The sequence below is a fragment of the Papaver somniferum genome, chromosome 10 (genome assembly GCF_003573695.1).
Source record: "Papaver somniferum cultivar HN1 chromosome 10, ASM357369v1, whole genome shotgun sequence".
Classification (NCBI taxonomy): domain Eukaryota; kingdom Viridiplantae; phylum Streptophyta; class Magnoliopsida; order Ranunculales; family Papaveraceae; genus Papaver; species Papaver somniferum.
In genome coordinates, this window is record NC_039367.1 from 104,406,616 (window position 1) to 104,431,810 (window position 25,195).

At 41.0% G+C, this 25,195-nt stretch overlaps 1 protein-coding gene and 1 long non-coding RNA gene across 3 annotated transcripts; one reads left to right on the forward strand and one right to left on the reverse strand.

The window, feature by feature from the left end:
* Positions 1-18,816: 18,816 nt before the first annotated feature.
* LOC113317301 lies at positions 18,817-20,939 on the forward strand. 2 transcript variants are annotated; one of them, XR_003343392.1, is made up of 4 exons: positions 18,817-18,929; positions 20,056-20,198; positions 20,285-20,478; positions 20,563-20,939. It is a non-coding gene; the product is annotated as an uncharacterized LOC113317301 (long non-coding RNA). The 2 variants fall into 2 exon arrangements; XR_003343393.1 differs by having other exon boundaries at positions 18,863-19,010.
* On the reverse strand, positions 20,173-22,192 carry LOC113317299. The gene is made up of 6 exons (XM_026565431.1): positions 21,789-22,192; positions 21,359-21,473; positions 21,178-21,259; positions 21,031-21,082; positions 20,808-20,862; positions 20,173-20,708 (listed from the first exon to the last, which is right to left on the reverse strand). The coding sequence occupies exons 1-6, from the start codon at positions 22,158-22,160 to the stop codon at positions 20,533-20,535; spliced, it is 852 nt and encodes a 283-aa protein (XP_026421216.1). The 5' UTR covers positions 22,161-22,192; the 3' UTR covers positions 20,173-20,532.
* Positions 22,193-25,195: the final 3,003 nt, after the last annotated feature.

Consider the following 25,195-nt stretch of genomic DNA (forward strand, 5'->3'; position numbering starts at 1 on the left):
GAACAACACTAGCATGCCCTTACCTAGTTTCCTGATTAAGATATTTATATCTAATTGTGGTTCAGGTTCAGGTTCTATGAAAGGGTCTAAATAAAATATTTTCCTCGGATGCATTTCCTCATAGGTTGGATCCAAATTATTAGGTCCTAGAGTCTGGAAAAACTCAAATAAGAACTTAGAATCACAAAATAATAATAACCTAAATAACTGAGGATCCTCTAAGTCAATCAGGTTTGACTTACATAATTGACCACAGTGAGAGTAGTGGTCATTCTTAAGCAAATGTGTCGATTCTAATTTCCTAAGGCATTTAGGTCTAGTCTCACAACTTAATATTCGACACATTTGGAATATAAACGTTCCCACAGTTGGAAGAAAACTATTTTGTGGGAAAACAAAGTCAATCTAGGGATCATAGCCTGGACAAACCACATCAACCAGAGGATGGGTTTCTAACGACTGAACTCCTTCATGGACATCATTAGGCTCGGCAAAACGAGTATGAAGGTAATCTTGTAAAATGGTCGAGGCACAGATATCAAGTCCTAAGTGTAGGGACTTTCTGAGAGTTAAAGGTAAGGCACTAGGGAAGTGATAATCACCCCCAAACTTAGAGTTTTCAGTGTCTCTAGATAGACCTCTAATTATTTCTTGAATTTTCGTATCTTCAGAGTCCTAAAATATTCAAGAGATTCTTCTAAGTTATTATCAGGTAGTGCATCTTTACTCATCTCTACGGGTCTATCTTATTCTTCCAAGACTATTGTTTCTAAGTCGTTAGACTTTAAAACAGTATTTTCGAAATGAACTCGTTCCTCTAAACCACTATCGGCTTCGTAATCAAAAGGAAAATCTACATCGTCTAAAACGGTGGTATCCCTAATCAAATCCTCGTCATTTTGAATAGGTGAATAATCATAAAAATTATTTGGATTTGAACTAGAAATAATATAATCACTATACAGCTCAATTGGATTACTAGACTCCTGATCACTATGCCTACATATTTCAGATTCTTCATTACTGCTATCCTCATCATCATAGTACGAAGATGATTGAACCTTATCTAAATAAGTAGTGTCTTTTATTCTAACCTCGTCCTCTAAATTAGGCAAATATTCACTATTTACATCAAGGGTAAAATTGGAAACATTATTTTGGAAATTTAGATCTTTTAGAGAAGTTCTATTCTGGGTCTCTAACAAAAGATTTTGGGCCGACTCACATGAATTCCTTATGGTATCGTGTATAGAAGGTTCACTCATGGGTGCATTTTGTTTATTCATTTCTAACACAAACCTATTTGTATTCTCAGTTAATTGTTTGAGAGACTCTTCTAGAGGAAGAACAGGTTCAGAAGGATCATAATAGGGACTAGTTTTCAATAGTTTGATTGTATCCTCTAGAGACGAAGAACTAGTACTATAATCTTCTTTCTCGTAAGACTGATGCATGTGTGGATAGTAATTGAGATCACCAGGGTATGACCCATATCCTTCCAAAGGATGGCGTTCCCAACCACTATTCCCAACATGGTCATAAAAAGGATGATGTCCATATTCAAATTCAGGTCGATACTCATTGTATTGGCTTATATCATACCAGTTCGACATTCTTAATTGCAAGGGAATTTTACACAACCACAAACAAGGCCGACTCGACTCCACCAAAACAAACCTAAAGATTTCTAGCAAACAAAAAGCATGATGGCTCCACTTAGATTGTTTCTAGACCAGCTTCTATCTTTCGAAAGGGAATTCGTTGCAATTTGAGCAAACCCCTCTGGAATCAATCCGAGTCAAAGTAAGTTGAACTGAGGCGAGGGAAGCTCAGTGGAGCTTTGATACCCAAGGCCTCACCGCTATCACAAGGCGGCGCAGTCACGCATTCAACTCACAGAAACCATCATGAACTTTGGAGTGTGCTTAAAGAGCAACCAATATTTTTCGAACGAGTTTCCTATTAAGCTCGTTACCCTATCGGTCTCGTTCTATTCCAAATTTTAAGCTTGGGTTCGCGTTAGGTTTCGTTTTCCGAAGGCGGGCAAGAAGGGAGCGGTGATGAAATCCGAACCCTTATCTTGTATTGGCCAGGCCTTGCCCTTTACTAGGAATTTAAAAACAGTCCAAACTCGTCCTCAATCAATGAATCACCTTAAGGAATACAGTAACTCGCTTACAGGAGATTCGTGAGTGTTTCGATGGACTTACCTCCCGTACCAGACGGGGGATGAACCGTTGAAGTCGACTCGGGCCATGACTCTTATGTCATGTACGAACATGAGGGGCCGAGCCGATATAGTAATCGTCGTCCTTCCCTGCACACAGTTAATATAATTTTTTATTTTTTTTAATGATACCCTTCCGTAGGGTTAAAAAAAATAATAAAATCCAATTGTTTAAAGTCCAAAATAAATTAAAAAAAAATTAAAATTACAGTTTTCCTCACACACTCTAAAAAAAATTAAAAATTAAAAATTAAATCCTAAAATTGTCCTTTTTTCTTCTCTTTTCGCTTTTCGCTTTTTCCTCTCCAAGTCCTTAGTGCTCCACTTCGAACCTGTAAATCTAAGAAAAAAAAGACAAAGTAAAAAGGAACAAATAATATAAATAAATAAAAATAAAATAAACCTAAAAAAAAATAAAAAAAAAATCTATATACAAGTCCGCGTCGGCGGCGCCATTTTGTTTTAGTTTTGAAAGTGGTAGTAAAGGTTCGTTGCTCGGACTTGTAAAGATTTAAAAATAAAAATATATACAAAAAATATTAAAAATATGGGCAAGAGTACTGGGACTAAAGATTCGGCCATTTTTCATTTTCAAGTGGTTCGGAAATTTAATTCTAGGCGATTATAGTTCAGAACAAAACAAATATTAACTCTAGTTTATTGCCAAGATAGATTTTATAAAATATTACTTGTATTTCTTAAGCATGGCATATCAAAAATCCCTAGGACTAAGCATACTCCATCAAATGAAATCACAAGTAATTAATTTAAAATCTTAATTCAATTAAAATTAGTGCAAAAAGTAAATAAAAGAATTAATGAAATTACCACATGGATGAAACTCGACCTCCTCCGTCGTCCCAGTGTTGGGTTTAGCTCATCATGATAAAAACACGCTCAAAGTATTTATTTATTGCTCAAAGGGTTTTTACAAGGATGAAAATGGAGATGAAATAATAAAACAGTGGATGTGCGACCCACAGAAAGCGTCCAAAATGAACGACACAGAAGAAGTGCTATTGTTGTTGTATCTCTAAGACCCACACCTACGACCCACGTTCGTGAGTCGTTTCACTGTTTATAAACGACTGCTTCTGTTGGTCCGTTCTTCATGTTCTTTATCTTCATCACGAACAGCAGCAGCAGCAGCAGAGAGAATTCGTGATTCTTCCTCTGCAGCTTCCTCTCTTCTCCTCCCAACTCTCGACCCCCCTTCTTAGCAACCAGGGAAACCTATTTATACTCAACAGGGTGAATAAGTCATGCGCAATAACTCCAAAAATCCTGTCATCACTCGGCAGTGAAAGAAAATATTCTCGAGTATTTTATTTCGATTTTCTTCCCTTGCACGCGTCTGTAGATGTCGACACTATCCCAACATGGTCGTACAGTATCCTGAGAGAATATCTACCAAAACCTAGTGTTATCTTCTCCCATATCTTTCCTTTTATCATACGTAACTGCCAAAACAGAACCCATATTCCCGTCTCTCTGTTTAGCTCATTCCGGCTATTCTATCCCAAGTTCATCGATCAAAACAGACGTACCAGGCCTGTTAACTCCATTCAAGACTAACCCAATGGTTTCCAGCTATTGAATCTCGTTAAAACAGCCCAAGAATTCAAGTCAAAAATCTGTTCGCTGTGTGCAATTTTTCCCGCCAATTTGCATGATTTGAATTTTGAAGATGGTTGCCCTATCCTCTGATGGGGTGCCAATAGCAATTGGGGCTGAAATAAAATTATTGGGGTGGAAACATCCAAAACTTGGGTGCCTTTAGTAATTTTTCTGGGACTTTTTCTGCATTTTTTCGGGGTTCCTCCGAGGTATTTCTGGGGCGCTTCCGGCATACTTTCGGGGTACTTCCGTACATTTCTCCGGGGTGTAAAACACCACTTTTTGAGCCCATTTCTCCGCAAGGGCTTATTTCTCTAAAAACATCTACAAAATCACAAAATAACACAATAAGTACTTAATCGAGTCTAATAATACAGAATATTGAGAACAAAATAGACACATAAATGCGTCTATCAATTGGGAATCTAACAAGTGATTTCTAAGTGTTATATTCTCCTGACCAAAACTTGTTTTTGGTGGAAATAGGTGATACCTATTTATACAAGTCGCAACGAAACGTACAATTGTCTCGTAAGAGTTGGAAACGATTGAGTAAATGGAAGGAAGCGGTAACGGGTGAGGCCTGGAATGATGTTTTCATAATTAAGGAAATGTTTTACCGTTACTCCTTGTATTTACTATACGCCTCACTCTTATGACACTTTCTTGTAACGGGCGTAGTGTACACCACACACTGTAAACCGCCAGACCAATATCCTGATAAGCATCCCCCAGTTTGTGACATGTTTTGATGTCTCGAGTGTTTTCGTGGAAAACGCGTAGCATGTTGCTACGTGTGGCATGGCCAAGGATTTGGCATTTGTAGCCAAGTTGGTGTCGTGGCCAAAGAATAGGTATCGTAGCCAGGTTGGTGCCGTGACCAGAGAGTTAGCATTGCAGCCAACTTGGTGCCGTGACCAAGAGTTAGCATCGCAGCCAAGACATTGCCACGAATCGTTTGGTGGCAGGTTTGTACTGATGAGATCTGTATCTTAGGAGAAAGGATAGCTATAGATTGTTGCAACCCTTCGTTTGGAAGCAAGCGGCATGTGGTAAGGTCGGCCTGGCTTTGGCCAATTTCGAAGTGACCAAAATTAGGGTTTTGGGCAAAACCGTGATGTTTGGACTTGGGCTGGAAGTTGCCATGCGTTAGCTGGCGAACATGGATGGCTGAGATCTGCATCTCAGATGGAAGGGTAGCCGTTGATTGTTGCAACCCTCCGTTTGGAAGCCAGAGGCATATGGTAAGGCCGACCTGGCTTTGGCATAGTCTGGGCGTGGCCAAAATTAGGGTTTTGGGCAAAACCGTGATGTTTGGCCTTGGGCCGGAAGTTGCCATGCGTTAGCTGGCGAACTTGGATGGATGAGATCTGCATCTCAGATGGAAGGATAGCCGTTGATTGTTGTAACCCTTCGTTTGGCAGCCAGCGGCATGTGGTAGGATCGGCATGGCTTTGGCATGTTTTAGGCGCGGCAAAAATTAGGGTTTTAGCATAAACCGTGATGTTTGGCCTTGAGCAGGAAGTTTACATATATTAGATGGCGAACTTGGATGGCTGAGATCCGCACTCAGATGTAAGGGTATCCATTGATTGTTGCAACGCTCCATTTGGCAGCCAGCGGCATGTGGTAAGGCCGACCTGGCTTTGGCATAGTCTGGGCGTGGCCAAAATTTGGGTTTTGCGCAAAACCGTGATATTTGGCCTTGGGCCGGAAGTTTCCATGCGTTAGCTGGCGAACTTGGACGGCTGAGATCTGCATCTCAGATGGAAGGGTAGCCGTTGATTGTTGCAACCCTCCGTTTGGCAGCCAGCGGCACGTGGCAAGGCCGGCCTGGCTTTGGCATAAATCTGGGCGTGGCCAAAATTAGGGTTTTAGGCAAAACCGTGATGTTTGGCCTTGGGCCGGAAGTTTCCATGCGTTAGCAGGCGAACTTGGACGGCTGAGATCTGCATCTCAGATAGAAGGGTAGCCGTTGATTGTTGCAACCCTTCATTTGGCAGCCAGCGGCATGTGATAGGGCCGGCATGGCTTTGGCATGTTTTAGGCGCGGCCAAAATTAGGGTATTGGCATAAACCGTGATGTTTGGCCTTGGGTCGAAAGTTTCCATGCGTTAGGTGGCGAACTTGTACGGCTGAGATTTGCATCTTAGATGAAAGAGTAGCCGTTGATTGTTGCAACCCTTCGTTTGGCAGCCAACGACATGGTGGTAGGGCCGCACGGCTTTGGCACAGTGGTGCGGATGGCATGGTTGGCATGCCTTGGCGCGGAGATGTGGATGGAACGGCATGCCATTGGAACATGTGGTGTGGCTGGCATGGTTGGCATGCCTTGGCGCGGAGATGTGGCTGGCATGGCATGCCTTGGCGCGGAGATGTGGCTGGCACGGCATGTCATTGGCACGGTGGTGTGGTTGGAATGGTTGGCATGCCTTCAGCACACTTGGTTAGCATGCGCTGCTAGCATGTGCGGAGACAATGCCAGTCGATACTTGAGGGTTCTGCCGTGGAACATAGTGTATGGATATATATGAAAAGAGAAGGTACCCCGGTAATTTTACGCAGATTGGTTCAATAAATGTGCTAGTGGAGACATTATTACTCAAGTGTGACGTCACTGTTCGACTAAGGTTTTACGATTTTAACCCTAAGCTAAAAACCACCATCAACATTAAGTCCCCTGCTTAGCTCAGAACAGGGGCCTTGTTGCGAGGTAAGCATAAGATGGTGACAGAAAAGGGCAAAATCGAAACGGAAAACCATGAAAAGATGGTCAGGATGATCCGACTAACCTTTTCTCATGAGGTAAAGGGAATCCATGACTCTTGCGTTGGTGGCTTTGCGTAAATTCTGTGGTGCTGGCTAGGCCGCGGGGTGGTAGAGACGGTTGCTGGCTGAGATGCAGACTGTTGGCATCATCTTAGAAGGGAGCCGCTAGCATAGACTTGGCGTGAAATGGAGTGTTAGCGTTGGTCGGCTTAGAATGGAGCCGTCATCTTGGAATGGAGCCGCTAGCATTGGTCGGCTTGGAATGGAGCCGCTATCATAAACTTTGCGCGGGCGCTGTCTTGGGCTTCAGTCCGCGGAATGGTGGAAATTGGCTTCAGTCCGCGGAATGGTGGAAACTGGCTTCAGTTCCTTGGAATGATGGAAATTGGATTCAGTTCCGTGGAAGGGTGACGACTGGTTTCAGTTCCGTGGAATGATGGAAACTGGCTTCAGTTCCGTGGAAGGGTGACGACTGGCTTCAGTTCCGTGGAATGATGTCAACTTTGTCTAAATTAGGATTTGTCATGTCGAAACCCTAATTAGCACCCCTTACTAGAATCGTTGTAGAATTATCGTATGAACTCGGATTTGGACGATCTGCCCCTCCATTTCGATTGGAAAAGAATTTCCTATCTCCCACGCGGGAACATTTAGGTTTTGAGCTCGTTTAGGAGGTGAAAACAGCCCGACAGTAAAACTGTAACGCCCCCTAATCTAGCAGCTGACTAAATAAGAGATTAACTATGAAAAGAGGCACTAAGAATCTAAAACATGTACTTGAGCATTCAATTAAGAAATCTGTTACAAAACTTAACCCAAAAACTAGCCCCGCACAGAAATATAAATATACAAGAACTCCTATCAAATGATACATATACAATAGTCATTTAGTTTACATATATAATATGCAACATAATAAACATAATAGAAGTTAACCAACTAATGAAATCAACCATCGAAGCTTTCGCTGTGCTATTCTACTGAAAGTGGGAATGGGTGAGCACATCATCCCTAAAAGGGGTGCCCCGCAGGAATAACATTTAACTTTCATGTAATCATCCCAAGATTTGGAAAACAATAATGTTTTCCCAAATATTAAAAAGATACCAAGTCATTGAATAAAACAAACATGAATACGGACAAGCTCTTTCTTCAAACAATGTATAATATTCGTGCTGACCACACTCATTAGCTATTGATATCACCAAGACCATGATGACCCACTCTAAGCAATAAAAGTTGAATTCATGTAGGTATAAATGTGAAAGAGCCTATCTCACTGAAATAAACAAACATGTACATGGACAAACTCCTTCTTCAAACAATGTATAATGTTCGTGCTAACCACACTCAATACCTATTGATATCACCAAGACCATGATGACCCACTCTAAGCAATAAAAGCTGAATTCATGTAGATATAAATATGAAGGAGCGTATCCTATATACCACACATGGAAATTCTCATTTCCCATAACAATTCATATTGACAACAAAACATTACAGGTCCTTTCCAAACCATGGAAAGATTAACAGAATCAACAGAGTAATCGTAATGCAAATTAAATAAAGCATGGAATGCATAAACTGACAAGGCATGAGTTTGTTAAGCATAAACTTTTGTAAAAGCAACAATAATGGTTATAAAAGAAGCAAATGTATTCCCACCTCTTTTGATGACAAGCTACGCCTACCTCGAGATCCACGATCCACTGGTTCATCCTTTAAATCGATCGTTGTTAATACAGACTAACTGTTAATCACACAAGAAGTCTAAGAAACTATCCAAAATGGCTCACACAAGAATCATACAAGTCTATCTAATAGTTCTAAGCCCATTTGTGGTTTAACACATCTTCATTATCCATCTCTCGCATATCTAAAGGTTTATTAATTAAATTAGATTGGTTTCTATAATCTATCAGCTAAGTCTTATGAATATCTACAACTTTGTAGAAGAAGCCAAAGGCTAATCCGAACCATAAGAGGTCCAAAACATCTAAATAAGAAAACTGACCTAAGCCCTAGTCCACAAAAGTCAACTAACAGTCTCTATCGGTCGAACTAACGGTCAAGGGTCAACTAGCAGTCAACGTCCAAGTCAAGTCTAGGTCCTGGTCAAATAGCCAAGTCTATACAACGGAGTCAACTCGGTCAAGGTCTACTGAGTCAAAACTGGTTAATGGGTTAACTCAGTCAGACAACTGAGTCAGACAAGGACAAAACCGAGTCAGACTGAATAAGTTCAGTCAGACCGACTAAAGGTTCTCACACAATTGCAATTCTAACCCAGTTCAACTTCAATCTAAACAACGCATCAATTCATTCATTCTTAAAAAACTTTGAATCTCAATTACAAATGCAAACTAAGTTTACCTGCAATTGCAGTAACAAGCTTTCACATCAAATACAATCTACCAATCTGAATTCACCAAACTTCAGTTGAATAACTCAATTACAAACTCTCACAACCTTACTCAAACTCAGTTCATATCATCACCTGCTACTCTCTAACCAAAAACAACAGTACCACTGAACAATTGTAACTCAACCAGCAATGTCTCATCAGTTCAACTAGACTCGGCCTCTCCAGAACCAAGACTACTAAGTCAGTCAAAATTACAGCTTCACAGATACCATAACCAACTTAACATCATCACAACACTACCACCGAGTTCAGTTTTAGCATCATCAACTCAATACATACATATCCAACACAATTCTCATCTGCACCCATTACAGTTCACCTCAAGACCAAATCACAATACCCTACATCTTCAGTTACACAGACAACATCATCTCAAACCACCAACACAACTGAACTGCCACTGCAACCACAATGACTCCTGCATCTGTGAATCTCAACACTAATAACTCCACTTAAGTGTAATGACTCCAGCAAGGCATATATGTTCTTCATTTCACACTAAATCTTCTTCCCTGCCAAATACATTATCTCCAGCCAACACTAACTGTAATTTCAGTTCCATTATCTAATTCCACCTGGTTCAGTCCTACTTTGTATCTCAATCACATTACTAGCTACACAAACACAGTCAAAGTAACACCACCAAACATTCTCAAAGCCTCAGGTCCGTTCAACACACACACATCCATCTCAACTCTTAGTTCAATTAACAAACCCATAAACTCAAAACAGAACATAATAACTGTACTACGTTATTGAGAAATCAATTACCTCATAATAGGTTCACTGAACCAGCACCAATAGTAACTTTATCACCTTCTTGATACGAGAATTGAACCCCAGTTCTTCAACAAATCCAAACATGAGCTTCAATCGATCTCAACTTCAAAACCCTGACTTCTCCAATTCCTAATTACTCTTCATCCGAACCCCAATCCACTCAAACTATTAAAACCCATCTCAAATCTCCTTCTCAAAACATCAATTTCATCTTCTAATTATCAACCTACAACTCAATTCTTCCATGCATGAAACCCAAATCAAACCCTAGCTTCCTGATTTAATCCTCAAACAACACTACAGCTTCAAACAATCGTCAATTGAGAACAAACCCGTCTTCTAACTTATTGATTTCATCAACAGTTCTTCATGAACCCAACTTCCGAAACCCTAATTATACTTCTCCCTCTGTGAATCGGAGCCCTAAAAGTCCTTAATTCTTCTCCACCATAATTAACGACAACATCATCTCCTTCGTCGCCTAAACAGCTGCCTCGGTAATATCTTTCGAATCGATCCTCACAATCAACCTCAGATGGAAAGCAGAGGAGCAGAAGAAGAAGAAGAAGAAAAGAAAAAGAAAGAAGAATAAGAAATGAGAGTATTCTCTCGATGTAGGTAGATAAGGCCGACCAGATTCTACTGAGGCACCCACGATCTGATAAGGGCTTCCAAGTCGGTTTGACTATAAAATGATTCATCTTCCCTTTATACTCATCCGGTGATATCTTCTTCGTCTAGTGTCCGGATGACACGTTCAAGTACTCCATTTTGCATAACTTCTCGGGTTCTATCTAACGATACTAGTTTCGTATCTAGATCGTTGTTAGATTAATTCCTATTAATTAATATTCATATTAAACTAATCGAGTTATTAGCGGCTAAGACGTCTCTTGACTAGTCTAATAGCGTTGACGAGTTTGAGGGTCCTTACAAAAACTCAGGAAGAATTCAGGAGGGATTTTGCGGTCCCGAGGTGGCATAGTCGCGCCCAGTCATCTATTCCCGTTCATGAAGCAAGAAGGAATCTTTATTCTGTTCAAGCTCTAGAAACTCTGTCCGCATGAAAAGAGGTATCGACCCTCTGCTGTTTTTTGTTGCTCGTCTGGATCCATGCTTTCGTCTGCAATGTCTCTCCCGTGGATTCCAAAATTTACCAAACTCCATTGCATTCTCGGGATAGATGGATGAAACATATGCTCGGGAACGATCATGTCAGAGCTAATCTTGGGGATTGTGGTTGCATTGTCGGCCCATCCTTGACTTTAGGTTGTTCAGTATCTAGACCTTCTGATCACAATGACGATATGTTGTGGATGATTGTATGGTAGAAATCTTCTGAAGCCACGGGATGAAATAGATGAGTTGGGAGACATTTTGTTGCCGATGTGCTGCTATCAAATCTTCAAGGAATTTGTTCCCAGAGACATCCTTCGAACCAGATTCTGAATCTTGGACTATCGTATGAAATGGGATGCGGTGAGCAGTCCCCAATTATATTTCTTTTAGATCCGATGGCATGGCCGAATATGTGAATGTATCTTTGTGACGTGCTTTTGGAGTCTTCGATGCACATGTACGGCTTCATGTTGAAAAATTCCTGCGTCACGTTGAAATCAGAAATAACCAGGTTGAGGGGAGTGAAAGCGTCTCATGCTGGTAGCCCCGATGTGTAGCCTACTTTCATTGCATCGCCTTGAATCCATGTCCACGGGATTTGATGCAAGCTTATTGTACTCTTCTAGATGTGACACTGGGATGCTCAAGATATCACATGGAAGAAATATTCTTGATAGCGAAGAGGTAGGAATGAGAGAGTTATGTTGTTTATCGTGGATCCCTCTATTTCTTCAAGGAAATGTTTCAGCCGCGTCTCTGGAGTTATCTCATGAGTCTTTGATGGTCGTCGGGATGGACTGCGATGAGCAGTCCCCAGTCACGTTTTTCTTTAGTTTATGAAGTTGTTTTCCTCTGAGCAGGCTTGGGATCCACTGCGGCCTCGTAAAGCGTTGAAGGAATCTTCTAGACAGAGAGGTGATGATATTCTTACGCTACACCCTTGGAGAGTAGATGACCTTGTTGTGGCTATGGCCTCCGGTTGACTGTGTCTTATGAGCTTTGACAGTGAAGGGATTCCGTGTAGATCCTCAGTCCTCAAGTATGGTTTACATGTTTCATCTTGTATGGTCAGTGGGTTGACCATGATAAAGACATCACCATTGTGCGTTCTTACCGATGATTTTGTTACTTCTTCCACATGAAACTAAAATATGAAGGAGTACGGGTTACATTTGTAGTGATTGCTGCTGCGGTGAAGCTCTGGATGGTATCTACAAATGAGCGGCAACAGTTTTTGGTAGCAGATGTAATCAGAAGAGACTAAATTGTCGTGGGAACAAAGTAGGTTGGCTGGAATTGTATGGGCATCCGTGGAAGTAAAAGGATTGGCTGGATGCGTAAGCGAGCAAACTGTCCATGATCATGAGTTTTGGCGGGATGGATCAAAAGGTGGCCATGACTACGAAGATTGGCTGGCTGCGATCATGATCCTTGACATAGGGAGCGTGGTGGAACGACCCTTTGTAGGAAGGAGTGGCGTTGAAGCGGCTTCGGCTCTTGGAGAGGACGTTGAAACTTAAGGAGCCAAACGCTGAAGCTTCGGCTTCGGATCCTGGAGCATCTTATAGAGAGAATGCTGAAGCGGAGCGGCTGCTGGAGGACGTTGAAGTGGAGCCGCTGCTGGAAGATGTTGAAGCGGAACGGCTTCTGGAGAGAACGTTGAAGCGGAGACGCCGTGTCAATCAGCGTGTTGTCAAACTCGACATTCTTCAAGTGAACAGTGGTTAGGAGTCCCTAGTTCCATCTATCAATCGTGCTTTCCAGGAGAGGTTGGGGTTTGGGAACGGCTTCCCTGGCTGGAGACAGCTGCTTTCCTGATGCAATGCAGTTGAAGGATGTAAATATGTCTTGATGCTACACCTTGGAGAAACATAGAATCTAACATAAGTGTTTCATCATAGACTGCACGATTTGTGGGCGAAGTCCCCAGAAATCATGCAGCCCTTGACGGGAAGAGGGTCTCTGTGAACTCAGGAGGGTTGCTGATTTCCTTTGCCTCGATTTTGGAGAAGTTGTTCCTGATCTTTACTTATGATAAAATTGGATTGTTGATTCCCTTCTACTGGGCGTTCAAGAGAAACGCGAGCCTCTTCATATATAAACGCACATCCTGCTGAAGTGCCTGCGACGGATGTTAAAAGTATTCCTTGTCAGCTCCCTCTTGGGTTGACGTGACTCTTATGGTTTCCGCTCTGTCAGTGTCTTGAGGAAATAGGTATCTCTTTCTGAGTTATAGACACGTCTGTCTGAGCCTTACGAGAACCTTTTGTCTTTCCATCAAATCATCAGTGGTAAAAGGAGGTCGGCTTCTTCCGGCTCCTCAAGTCTTTTTCCCTGATGATGGAGTAGTAGCGGCTCTGGTGACGGTTGGAGATTTCATACTTGAAGAAACATTGGGGTGGCGGAAGCGGCTCTGGTGATCGTAGGTGTATCGTGCAGAGATGACACGGTTTTGATCACGGAGTGCTGGAGCCATGACGTTGTTTCGAAGGGTGAGGATGGCGCTGCTTTGGCTACTTGTGGAGCGGAGAAGATGATGCTGGAAGGGTGCAAGTTGTTAGCGCTGGAAGGATGCAAGTTGCTGATGCTGGAAAGATAAAAGATGTTACCGCTGTAAAGATGCAAGTTGTTAGCGCTGGAAGGATGCAAGCTGCTGGCGCTAGAAAGATGCAAGTTGTTAGCGTTAGAAAGGATGCAAGTTGCCGGTGCTGGAAGGATACAAGTTGTTGGAGCTGGAAAGGATGCAAGTTGTTGGCGCTGGAAGGATGTAAGTTGTTGGCGCTGGATAGGAATGGAGGGGACGCGGAGATGGCGTCGGCTAGGATGCGGAGATGGTGCCGGCTGAAGCGTGGAGATGGATGGCGGTCTCTTGGCTAGCTTGGCCACGGCCTATTGGCGCCATGGAGCGTTGCTAGCGGGACCGGTTGCCTCTTCCCATGTGTAACCAAAAATAGGAAACCTTCTTCCATTCGATCTCCAAAAACATCATGCCTATAAAAGGTGCTACCCATCTTGTTTATCCCGTATCATCAGTTTTATTCCCTCGTCTTGGATCTAGTGGCAACACAACGAGCATACTACAGGTATGTATTCCAGCATTCCTCCTTTAGCTTGTTCTTCCATCTTAGTGCAAACCCTAGCCATAGGCATGTCCGCCGTAGTTTTATGGGTGACGCCGTCCTGACCTCGATAAGTTCCCAGTCACTCCTCGTCGTGTGATAACTGATAACTGAGACATTGATTCCCGAGCGGATTGTTTGCTTCTACCATCTTGAGATCGGAATTGAAAAGTGAAATTGGAAATTGGAAATCGATATTGCAACCGAGAGATTGATCTCCCACTGTAGTCACCAATTGTTTGAGGGTGAAAACAGTTTCTGCTGATTTCGCTAATTTCGAGTGTGTGGGTGAGAAATGAGTCTAAACCCTAAACAATATATTGCAAGGGAGTAATTTAATTCGAGAGATCAATCTGTACAAATCCGTCCTAAACTAAGAAATGGTCGTTCCAGACTTGCTTCGGTCACAAAATGAAGGAGAAAGGTTGGTCTAGGGAGGGAAACAAAGAGAGTGTTGAGACCAGAATAGTTGATTCGGTAAGAGTAGTTGTTTGACGACTTGTATCAGAAAGTGAAACACTAGCCGATTGGGAAGCTAACAAGTGATTTCTGAGTGTTGTATTCTCCTGACCAAAACTTGTTTTTGGTAGAAATAGGAGAGACCTATTTATACAAGTCGCAATGAAACGTAACCTGGTATCGTAAGAGTTAGAAACGGTTGAGTAAATGGAAGGAAGCGGTAATGGGTAACGCCTGGAATTGATGTTTCTATAATGAAGGAAACGTTTTACCGTTACTCCTTGTATTTACTAGCCGCCTCACTCTTATGACACTTTCTTGTAATGGGCGTAGTGTACGCCGCACGCTGTAAACCGCCAGACTAATACCCTGATGAGCATCCCCCAATTTGTGACATGTTTTGATGTCTCGAGTGTTTTCGTAGCATATTGCTACGTGTGGCGTGGCCAAGGATTTGGCGTTTGTAGCCAAGTTGGTGTCGCGACCAAAGAATAGGCATCGTAGCCAGGTTGGTGCCGTGACCAGAGAGTTAGCATTGCATCCAACTTGGTGCAGTGACCAAGAGTTAGCATCGCAGCCAAGACATTGCCACGAGTCATTTGGTGGAAGGTTTGTACGGATGAGATCTGTATCTCAGGAGAAAGGATATCCATAGATTGTTTCAACTCTTCGTTTGGCAGCCAGCGGCATGTGGTAAGGTCGGCCTGGCTTTGGCAAGTCTGGGTATGACCAAAATTAGGGTTTTGGGCAAAACCGTGATGTTTGGCCTTGGGCCGGAAGTTGCCATGCGTTAGCTGGCGAACTTGGACGGCTGAGATCTGCATCTCAGATGGAAGGTAGTCGTTGATTGTTGCAACCCTCTGTTTGGAAGCCAGCGGCATGTGGTAAGGCCCACCTGGATTTGGCAAAGTCTGGGCGTGGCCAAAATTAGGGTTTTGGAAAAAACCGTGATGTTTGCCCTTGGGATGGAAGTTATCGTGCGTTAGCTGGCGAACTTGGACAACTGAGATCTGCATCTCAGATGGAAGGGTAGTCGTTGATTGTTGCAGCCCTTCGTTTGGCAGCCAGCGGCATGTGGTAGGGACGGCATGACTTTGGCATGTTTTAGGCGCGGCCAAAATTAGGGTTTTGGCATAAACCGTGATGTTTGGCCTTGTGCCGGAAGTTTCCATGCGTTAGCTGGCGAACTTGGACGGCTGAGATCTGCATCTCAGATGGAAGGGTAGCCGTTGATTGTTGCAACCCTCCGTTTGGCAGCCAGCGGCATGTGGTAAGGCCGACCTGGCTTTGGCATAGTCTGGGCGTGGCGTGGCCAAAATTAGGGTTTTGGGCAAAACCGTGATGTTTGGCCTTGGGCCGGAAGTTGCCATGCGTTAGCTGGAAAACTTGGACAGCTGAGATCTGCATCTCAGATGAAAGGGTAGTCGTTGATTGTTACAACCCTCCGTTTGGCAGCCAGCGGCACGCGTCAAGGCCGGCCTGGCTTTGGCATAATCTGGGCGTGGCCAAAATTAGGGTTTTAGGCAAAACCGTGATGTTTGGCCTTGGGCCGAAAGTTTCCATACGTTAGCAGGCGAACTTGGACGGCTGAGATCTGCATCTCAGATGGAAGGGTAGTCGTTGGTTGTTGCAACCCTTCGTTTGGAAGCCAGCGGCATGTGGTAGGGCCGGCATGGCTTTGGCATGTTTTAGGCGCGGCCAAAATTAGGGTTTTGGCATAAACCGTGATGTTTTTCCTTGGGCCTGAAGTTGCCATGCGTTAGGTGGCGAACTTGTACGACTGAGATTTGCATCTTAGATGGAAGGGTAGTCGTTGATTGTTGCAACCCTTTGTTTGGAAGCCATCGGCATGGTGGTAGAGACGCATGGCTTTGGCACAGTGGTGCGGCTGGCATGCCTTGGCACGGAGATGTGGCTGGCACGGCATGCCATTGGCACATGTGGTGCGGCTGACATGGTTGGCATGCCTTGGGGCGGAGATGTGGAAGGCATGGCACGCCATTGGCACCGTGGTGCGGCTGGCATGGTTGGCATGCCTTGGCGCGGAGATGTGGCTGGCACGACATGTCATTGGCACATGTGGTGCGACTGGCATGGTTGGCATGCCTCGACGCAGAGATATGGCTGGCACGACATGCCTCGGCGCAGAGAAGTGGCTGGAACGGCATGCCATTGGCACATGTGGTGCGGCTGGCATGGTTGGCATGCCTCGGCGCGGAGATGTGGCTGGCAAGGCATGCCATTGACACATGTGGTGCGGATAGTCTGGTTGGCATGCCTTGGCGCTGAGATGTGGCTGGCTCGGCATGCCATTGGCACATGTGGAGCGGTTGGCATGGTCGGCATGCCTTGGCGCGGAGATGTGGATGGCACGGCATGCCATTGGCACATGTGGTGCGGCTGGAATGCCTTGGCGCAGAAATGTGGCTGGCACGACATGCCATTGGCACAGTGGTGTGGCTGGCATGGTTGGCATGCCGTCAGCACACTTGGTTAGCATGCGTGGCTGGCATGTGCGGAGATAATGCCGATCGATACTTGAGGGTTCTGTCGTGGAACATAGTGTATGGATATATATAAAAAGAGAAGGTACCCCGGTAATTTTACGCAGTCATGTTGATTGGTTCAATAAATGTACTAGTGGCGACATTATTACTCAAGTGCGACGTCACTGTTCGACTAAGGTTTTACGATTTTAACCCTAAGCTAAAAACCACCATCAATACCTATAATGGTTGATGATGGGGAAAAATCTATGTGAGAAGGGAGACTTGTAGTGAGAGCGGGTATGGGAGAAATCTAGAGTTTCTAGGGTTCATGTGGGGGAAGCTAGAATTCATGATGTTCTTCATGTTCTTGTCTAAAGTCGAAGCAACCATGGCGTTGGAGATTTATGGAAGAAGAATAACAAAGGAAGAGGTAAACTCTTCGTAATATTCTTATTGTTTCTAACGTTTAGCGTTAGTGGGTTATATAACTAGTTGATTATATGATGTGTATCGATGTAATAACTTGTTATGATAATGAAAGATTCTCGGGGTGGTTTTGTCCGTGGATGTAGCCTACAAAGGTGAACCACGTAATCTTATTGTATGTGTGATTGTCTATTATTGTATTGATTATATATTCGTGCTAGTATTATTCGATCATGCTAATCTAAAGATGTAAGTAAAAGGAGTCGAGCTATTTATCTAAAGTAGGATGTTTCATGGAATTTACTTCTATGGAAACATGCCGGTTCGAGACGAACGTAACCTCGGTTTTTCGACATAATAAAGGTTCTGCTAAAAATCCACTAAAGATTATTAAACTTACATTAAAGAATTCATCAGTTATATAAAATTCCTTTGGCAGCAGATCTTCTGAGAAGTACCCATAAGAATAAAATAAATCCATTGTGAGATTGAGAGAATCATTAAAACTTTTACGAACACACAATCTAGTCTAAATAACTGTTCCACAAGTAACCACCACCTGGAAAAAGCACAGAGCAATTCATAGAGTCTAAGAAAATAGGCAATCATGATACTAAGCATGAAAAGCAAAACAACTCAATATCTTGATTAAGATAAAAAAAAATCTCGGTAGAATAACAATCCCTACCTAAGTAGGATCTCATGATGTTAAAAACAGTCCAAAAAGACCATTTTTCTCTGAGCAATCCTGAAAATGATGAGGACTGACATAATCCAATCTGAAAAGCTTCAATGTAGAAGAAGTTAGAAATTACACCCCGCAGAAACACAAACCAAAATCCCGGTATCTTATTTCACACACCAATCTCATGATGATGAAAAACCATGACCTTGTGCACGCTACCTCCTTCACCTCATGACCAAATCCGAGAAACAAATAGGGGAAAAAACTTTAAAAGTTAGTCACATGAAATCTCAATATAAAGACAAATCGAAAGTTTTTAAATTACAAAATCAAATTTAAACATTCAAAATAAGAGTAATTTGATTTTAGAAACTTATCGGTTCAAACCCTATTGATTAATCCATGGAAGATTTAAACTCAAAACCAAATTTTCAAATTAGGATTAGGAAAAAACAGAAAGAGGAACGGAAGAATAGAAGAACAAATTTCTTAAGAATTAACTAGCATAAAGTAAAGAAGAAACTTAGAAAATCATTAAAACTGAGAAAATTTGAAGAACAACGTAAGAATTGATCGAATAAGAAGGATGAAAGTTCAAAGTTGACAAAGTCAACATCGCACGAGTAATCAGCCAGGAATGAAATTTGAAAACTCAAAAGTCAAAACATAATTGCTTTAAAAGACTCACGTGCAGGTATCCGTGACTAGCCAAAGAAAATAAGTAGAAGGTTCGGGAAGTTTCAGTTTCATCTCTGCTTTCCTCATTCTCATTCCGAGTTTCTCCAGAGCATCCGAGTATCGACACGAAAAGGTATGAATGTTATTCAACTATTAGTATCAAGAGTTCAAATTAATCTGGATTCTCAGGGATTGACGTAGAAATTACTGTTAGGTAAGTGAATCTTATGCAAGTATATTGGAATTAAAATGGGGATTTAGAATCGAGGCTTAGGTATTTTGTGGTTTATCGTTTATTTTTGTGAACCTTTGATTAAATTGGCAATTTTAGCTTAACCAAAAATCCGAGTGTTTTTTTTGGATCGATTTCGAAGAGTTCCATCTAATCCCTAAATGAATAAATTAACACAAATTCGAGTTGAAGTTAGTAGGTAATAGGTTTATTATTTTCTCTTATATATGAAGACTAATTTTTATATACTTAAGACATTCTGTACATAGTTAGGGCCATCGTTGCACTCAAAATTGAGCTTATCCTAGGAGGTGAATTGCAGAGAAATTTAACTAGGTTTTCTTGTTTAAGATTTTCTACAGTATATGGAATTGTGTTCATGTTCTTTCTTTTGATCCATTTGCCTAACAATATTGAAGTTAACATTTAGTCCCTTATAATGCATTATTAAGCAGATTCTCTAGTCAATTAGTGTAGTTTTATGGCAGCTGATTGTTCTTCTTTGTGTGTTTCTAAGATATTTTTTTGTGTTTACATGGGAGCTTTTTTGTACCAGATAAGGTTTATCAAAAATTTTAAGATGTTGTCTTGCTGCTTGCATGTTTCGTATGCTGAACCAATCGATATGTAAACAAAGAACAGTTGTTTAATTGGTTTAAAATCGGACAGAAGGAATGTAACCGGCTTTAATCGTTCTGTAGTTACCTACACAAGTCCATGTTCATTCTGATTGTGTCTAGTTAATGTTTTTTTTTTTTTTCCTTCATGCTATCTTTTGACTCCATCAACTGCTCAAAGAAAATTGTTTAGCTAGTGATTTCTCCTATCAAGTATTGGCGAATACCATTTATATACACTTGCTTCGAAGTTGGATTTTACCAAACATGTGTAGTCTAAGTCTTTGAAGTGGGTAATTTACAAATTGGTGATGGCCACAAACTGGAAACCCTCTGAGGATCCTCCAAATATGTATTTCGGAAGGAGATGTGTGTAATGCATGTTTTAACTTGATGCGTTATTGTTTCAGGCTTTCTGTGCTCGAGCATCTCATTCTTTACAGTTTACACTGCCAATAAAGAGAAGTTAATCTTAGCTACATGCGTGGGACTACAGGATTATCGCGTGGAAAGTATATCCTTAAACAGATCAATTTAATAAGACAGTCAATGGGTAATTCTCACTGTACACTTTTAGAATTTTCTCTTCTACCACGTGTAATTCTCAGAGTACACTTCCTAGAATCTTTTAATGTGTAGGGATGTATACAACTTCTATCCAGAAGAAAGGAAATAATGAAATTACCAAAGAAGGACCAGTTACTGGCAATATACATGAACCGATTTTGGCCTTCAACAAACCTCAGCTTCCACCTGGTCTTGGGCCCATAATAATTTTCTCATTGCTGGAGACTAGACCTGATTGGGAGGAGAATGATAACGAGAAATAACAGGTAATGTGAAGCCTCCTCACGTTTTTCTTTTTCTTCACTAGTATTTGCCGTCCTCTATCTGAAGATCCTTGAAATACTGAACAGGACGTTGAGTGCGTAGCTGACCAATCGAGCAAGGAACTTCCAGAGCTTAATGTAGAAAACAAGTACTGGACGTATAAATGGTTCCACAAATAATTTGTATATCCTTAGTAGAAACTGAAGTACAGCGTAGGGCTTCTTTAGGAACTCTGTACAGTTTAGACACCATATGAGTTTTATAATGATTTTAGTTTCTCATTTGTGTCAAAACGAAGACAACATCAGATAGCTAAAATAGATAAACATACTCTCAGTTGCTTGTGGGAATTCGTCGGATAAGGAAGTAACCAACTTCAATAGGGTCTGAGATTCTCGGTATAGACACCATGATCATGAACAAGTTCAAAATTATTAGTTAAACAAGTTACATAACAGCAGAAGTGATTTCTGGGTGTGTTTTTATGCTCTGTTGTTTACTGTTTAACCATCAATTGAATAGGGATGTGTGAAGTGTGAGAAAGATTGCATTACCAGTGCCATTGCTCCTGATTTTAGAGGCGACTCATTAATAATTCTGGCATGCCTGCACAAATCCATTTGAAAGGGTATATGAGCATCTTGAAGTGTTTTGCAGTATTAATGGTGCACTTTAAACTTTTAGTTTGGATTTGTTATCACTTGATGAGAAATCTGTCTTCTTGTCTTATGCATTCGAAGAAACTGCAACCTCTGGTGAAGGGTATTTGTATATTGTTCCACTCTGCATCATATATCGTATCGTTCAGCAGATATGGACTATTTCTACTGAATACGATTGGTAGAAGAAAGTAAATTTTGGACTAACTTGTACAAGGATTACCTAAGTGCCACATAGTAGCAATTGTGGAATCATCACCTCTGCATATGTGTTCTGTCGCAAACTTTACATTCTTACCCATGGCTTCTGTCAGCTGCGCAAAGAACTGCATAATTTCCTGCAGTGGTTCATTTAACCCAAGTTCCTCAACTCATTCAGTAGTATAAAACATGTTGAACTTTGAAAAGCTCCTGCAATCTAGGTGTTCTCCGGTCGGTCAATCCTAATTTTAGGTGTGAATGAAATAACTTTTGGTATGGTCAATCTTAATTTTAGGTGTGAATGAAATAACTTTTGGTATGATTTCACGACAAAGCTCGGTGTGCGGGGTTTTATAGTCTAATTGCAAAGTTAAATGCACACAGAAGGATCATATGTTATACTACACTAGTTATTATGGTAGACGGTGCAATGTACACCTACTGAGGCAGACCTTTTCTCCCTCAAAGGGAACAAAAAACGTGTAATCCTCAAATATACATTCTTTTGCCATGAAGTCAGCAAGGTTCCTCCAGCCCCCGGTATTGATGCATTTGTAGAACTGTTGAATTGTATCAGATGGTGATGCTGGACTAGGTTGAAAATTGGCAGTTCTACCTAGTGACATGATCCCCCAACTTTTTGTGGAGACCCGTGAACGCACTATCTTCCTCTCCAATTGGGGCCTTTTTTCTTTTCCATGCGTGTTGACGTGCCCTTGCCAAATGATTGATGGTGATTTGGGGTGTAGTTTTCCATTTATCGTTAGTCTGGATTGATTGAAAGATGAACGGAAGGATAAAGGTGGAAAACCGCAGGTGGCCATTGGCAATGGCCGAAACTATAGAGCTTGGTTGGGGATCGAGTAGTGTATAATGTCGTGGAGAAATTTGCGCTATAAGGGCACAAGAAAAGCAGAGCGTGAAAGATTGGAGCAACCAAAAGGAAATGCTTTCTTGGGCTTGTGAGATGTCGAAGAATCAAGTAAGGTACACTATTTAGAGGATCAAATAAGGTATATTTAATGAGGATCAAGTAAGGTATATTTAATAGAAATGGTGTAGGACGTTTTCTCCTTCATAGTTTGCGTCCGTTGCTTATACTGCCAGGTGACGGAGCCAAGACCTCTGTTCGGCGGGGTCAAATACAAATTCCATCCTAAAGTTTAATTATTATTATTTTAATTTTTTTTTTGTCATCGTCGTGAATAAGACACTTCATTAAAATTCAGACAGAGGGATAAAAATCTCCGGATAATTAAAAGGAAATATCCTCTTTCCTAGAACAGATGAATATGCAAAAGGCATATCTTCATCAATGATAAAAGGTTCTAATACTTCATAGAATTGATGATTAGCTTGAAGAGCAGGTTCCTCATCCACGTAGGTTCTAAAAATATCTGTGAAGGTTTCACGTACACCAGGTTCGGTTAGATATGTCTCTACTGGTACTGTTATTCCATGGCAATCAAAGTTGTCTTTTGGGTTCCACATTTGAACTAGCTCATCGTTCAGCCAGTTCATATCGTTACTCAGATAAGGAGAGTTAACTGAGATCGATATTGTAAATGTCTTCTAGTAGTATACCATTGAGAATAGCACAATTACCAACTTTGTGCCAAAAACGCAGACAAGCGTATAGACTTTGGAGGAAGGTTTAAGTAGTTGAAATAAATAGAAGTGACTGGATAATTTCCTACTTTGACTAGCAGATGATCTATAAGAGGTTTTTTTATGTTCACCCAAACTGACACTCTAGGTAGGCAATCAGGTGATTCAGATCCATTGCACACTCTTGAAACCTGACCTATTTTACTAGCAATTAAACCCAGCATTTCATGACTTCTATTCTCATGTTTAGCATTTGAAATGGTAGCCCAAATTGGGATTTCTTCAACTTTATCAGTGGATATACACATTCCTTGGTATGCGGTTGTTGCAGCTAGAACATTGCCAAATGGATACCAAAGTCCATTTGTCGAAATACAAAGATAGTCTGCTTCAGTTCGAAAAGTGATGATGAAGAGGTTCAGATCTACTTCTCTTTATTTGAAAACCCAAGTGAACTCCCCAAAAGTTATTCAAAGCTCCTCTAATTTCCCATTGTTTCGAAATTTCAGTAGAAAAAACCTAGCTAATATACTATATAGTTTTATGCCAAAGTCTCTGATGAATAATGGTGGAGTTGGAAGAATACCTATGTTACTGTGATTGGAAAAACGCTGAGCTAAGGAGAGACCACTTGGATGTTTTTAAAGGTTTAGATGATCCCCCATTGGAAGAAAGTAGAAAGGGCGAGAAAGAATCAGTACCTTGATAACCATAAATCTCAGTGAAGGTTTTTATAAATATGTAGGAGGGGATAAGTGCAAGTTGGTTATTGTAAGGATTGCTTTGTTGTAGAACCCATGAATGTTGTTAAGATCGAAAAGAAGATTATCTAATTTATTAGCCAATCTTTAATAGACAACTTCTTAAAAATTCAAATTTAAACTGATGCACAAGGTATTATAAGGAGAGGTTATCAGAAAACCTTTGACTAAACTAGATTTTGGGATATGTATCATCCTAAAAAAAGAGACCAACAGTAAGAGGTAATTGTTTGACATGGACATTACTTAGTTTCTTAATTTAAGAATTCCAAAGAAAAATAGAATAACTAAATAAGCTTTAAAAGGAATGAGCTAGACATAAGAAAAGAATACTTTACACATATGGTAAAATTAAAAAAAAAATAGTCTCAAGGGTATAAAAATCCTTAGTTGAAATAGTTAAGTTAAGGTTATTTTAGAATAGATGTGCAAAAATAAGAGAGGAGTATTCGGGTTTTTGAGCAAAGGCTAGACCTTCATATTAGGTGTTCCAGATATTGGGGGCTCTATTCTCTTCCATTTCGCTCTCATCAAGCGCCCCATGTTGTACCTTATTTTATCCTGGTCAAAATGCTTGTAACTATTTATGAATGTGATGACTAAATGTCATTAATAACTTAAACGTATATCAGAGCACAACAACAAAAATCATTAGAATAATGCACTATTATGATCCTATTGAGAACTGAAATGCCTATAAGAAGTTAGGATTTTCATAAGGAAACTGAAAAGAAATCGATTAAAAGGATAATACTTGCATGCCTCAATAATGCACCAATGTTAATTAAGATTCCACTAATATAATATGAGGCCTTAAAAAAAATCAAGGGGTGAAAAGTTTGGGTAGGTTTAGAGGAAGCTCTAATTGTCTCGGCTAGGCTAAAACGCTATATAGGTATCATTTACAACATATGGTGCATAATTATTTTTCTTATTTTGAACCAGCTATATACCTATTACTCTAAGTAATACCTATTGTGTATCCATTAAAAACAATAGTAGTCTATAGGCTCCTGATAGACTTGAATTTCTATTGATTTGCCTTTAGTAGGTTTAGCGTATTTCAGAGACTCAAAATGAGATCAGAGGATTTTTTGGAAATAAAGTGAATTGAAAGAAATCTTAAAAGTTGACTTGAGAATCACTAAAATGAATGAAAGAAAGAACATAAAGGTTTAAACACGCAAGCTCCATAAATGCCTAGGTTTTGATAATAATTTACTAGTATATAAACAAGACTAGGACACATAGATAAAACACTCAAATTGAAACAATAAAAAACAGAGGGCTTTTCTTGTTTAACCATGGCTTGTGATCATACAGAAGTACCAGTGAATGCACCGGTTTCTATTACTAGGGTTATGCGGTGCAGGGGGAATCTTCTACATCGAGTTCAGTATTACTTTTGTTATCTTTGTGGTACTGATGTTTTTCTACATTCTGAACAGGCTAAGTGGCTTGCCTGCTGTAATATGATCCAAGAGGAAAAG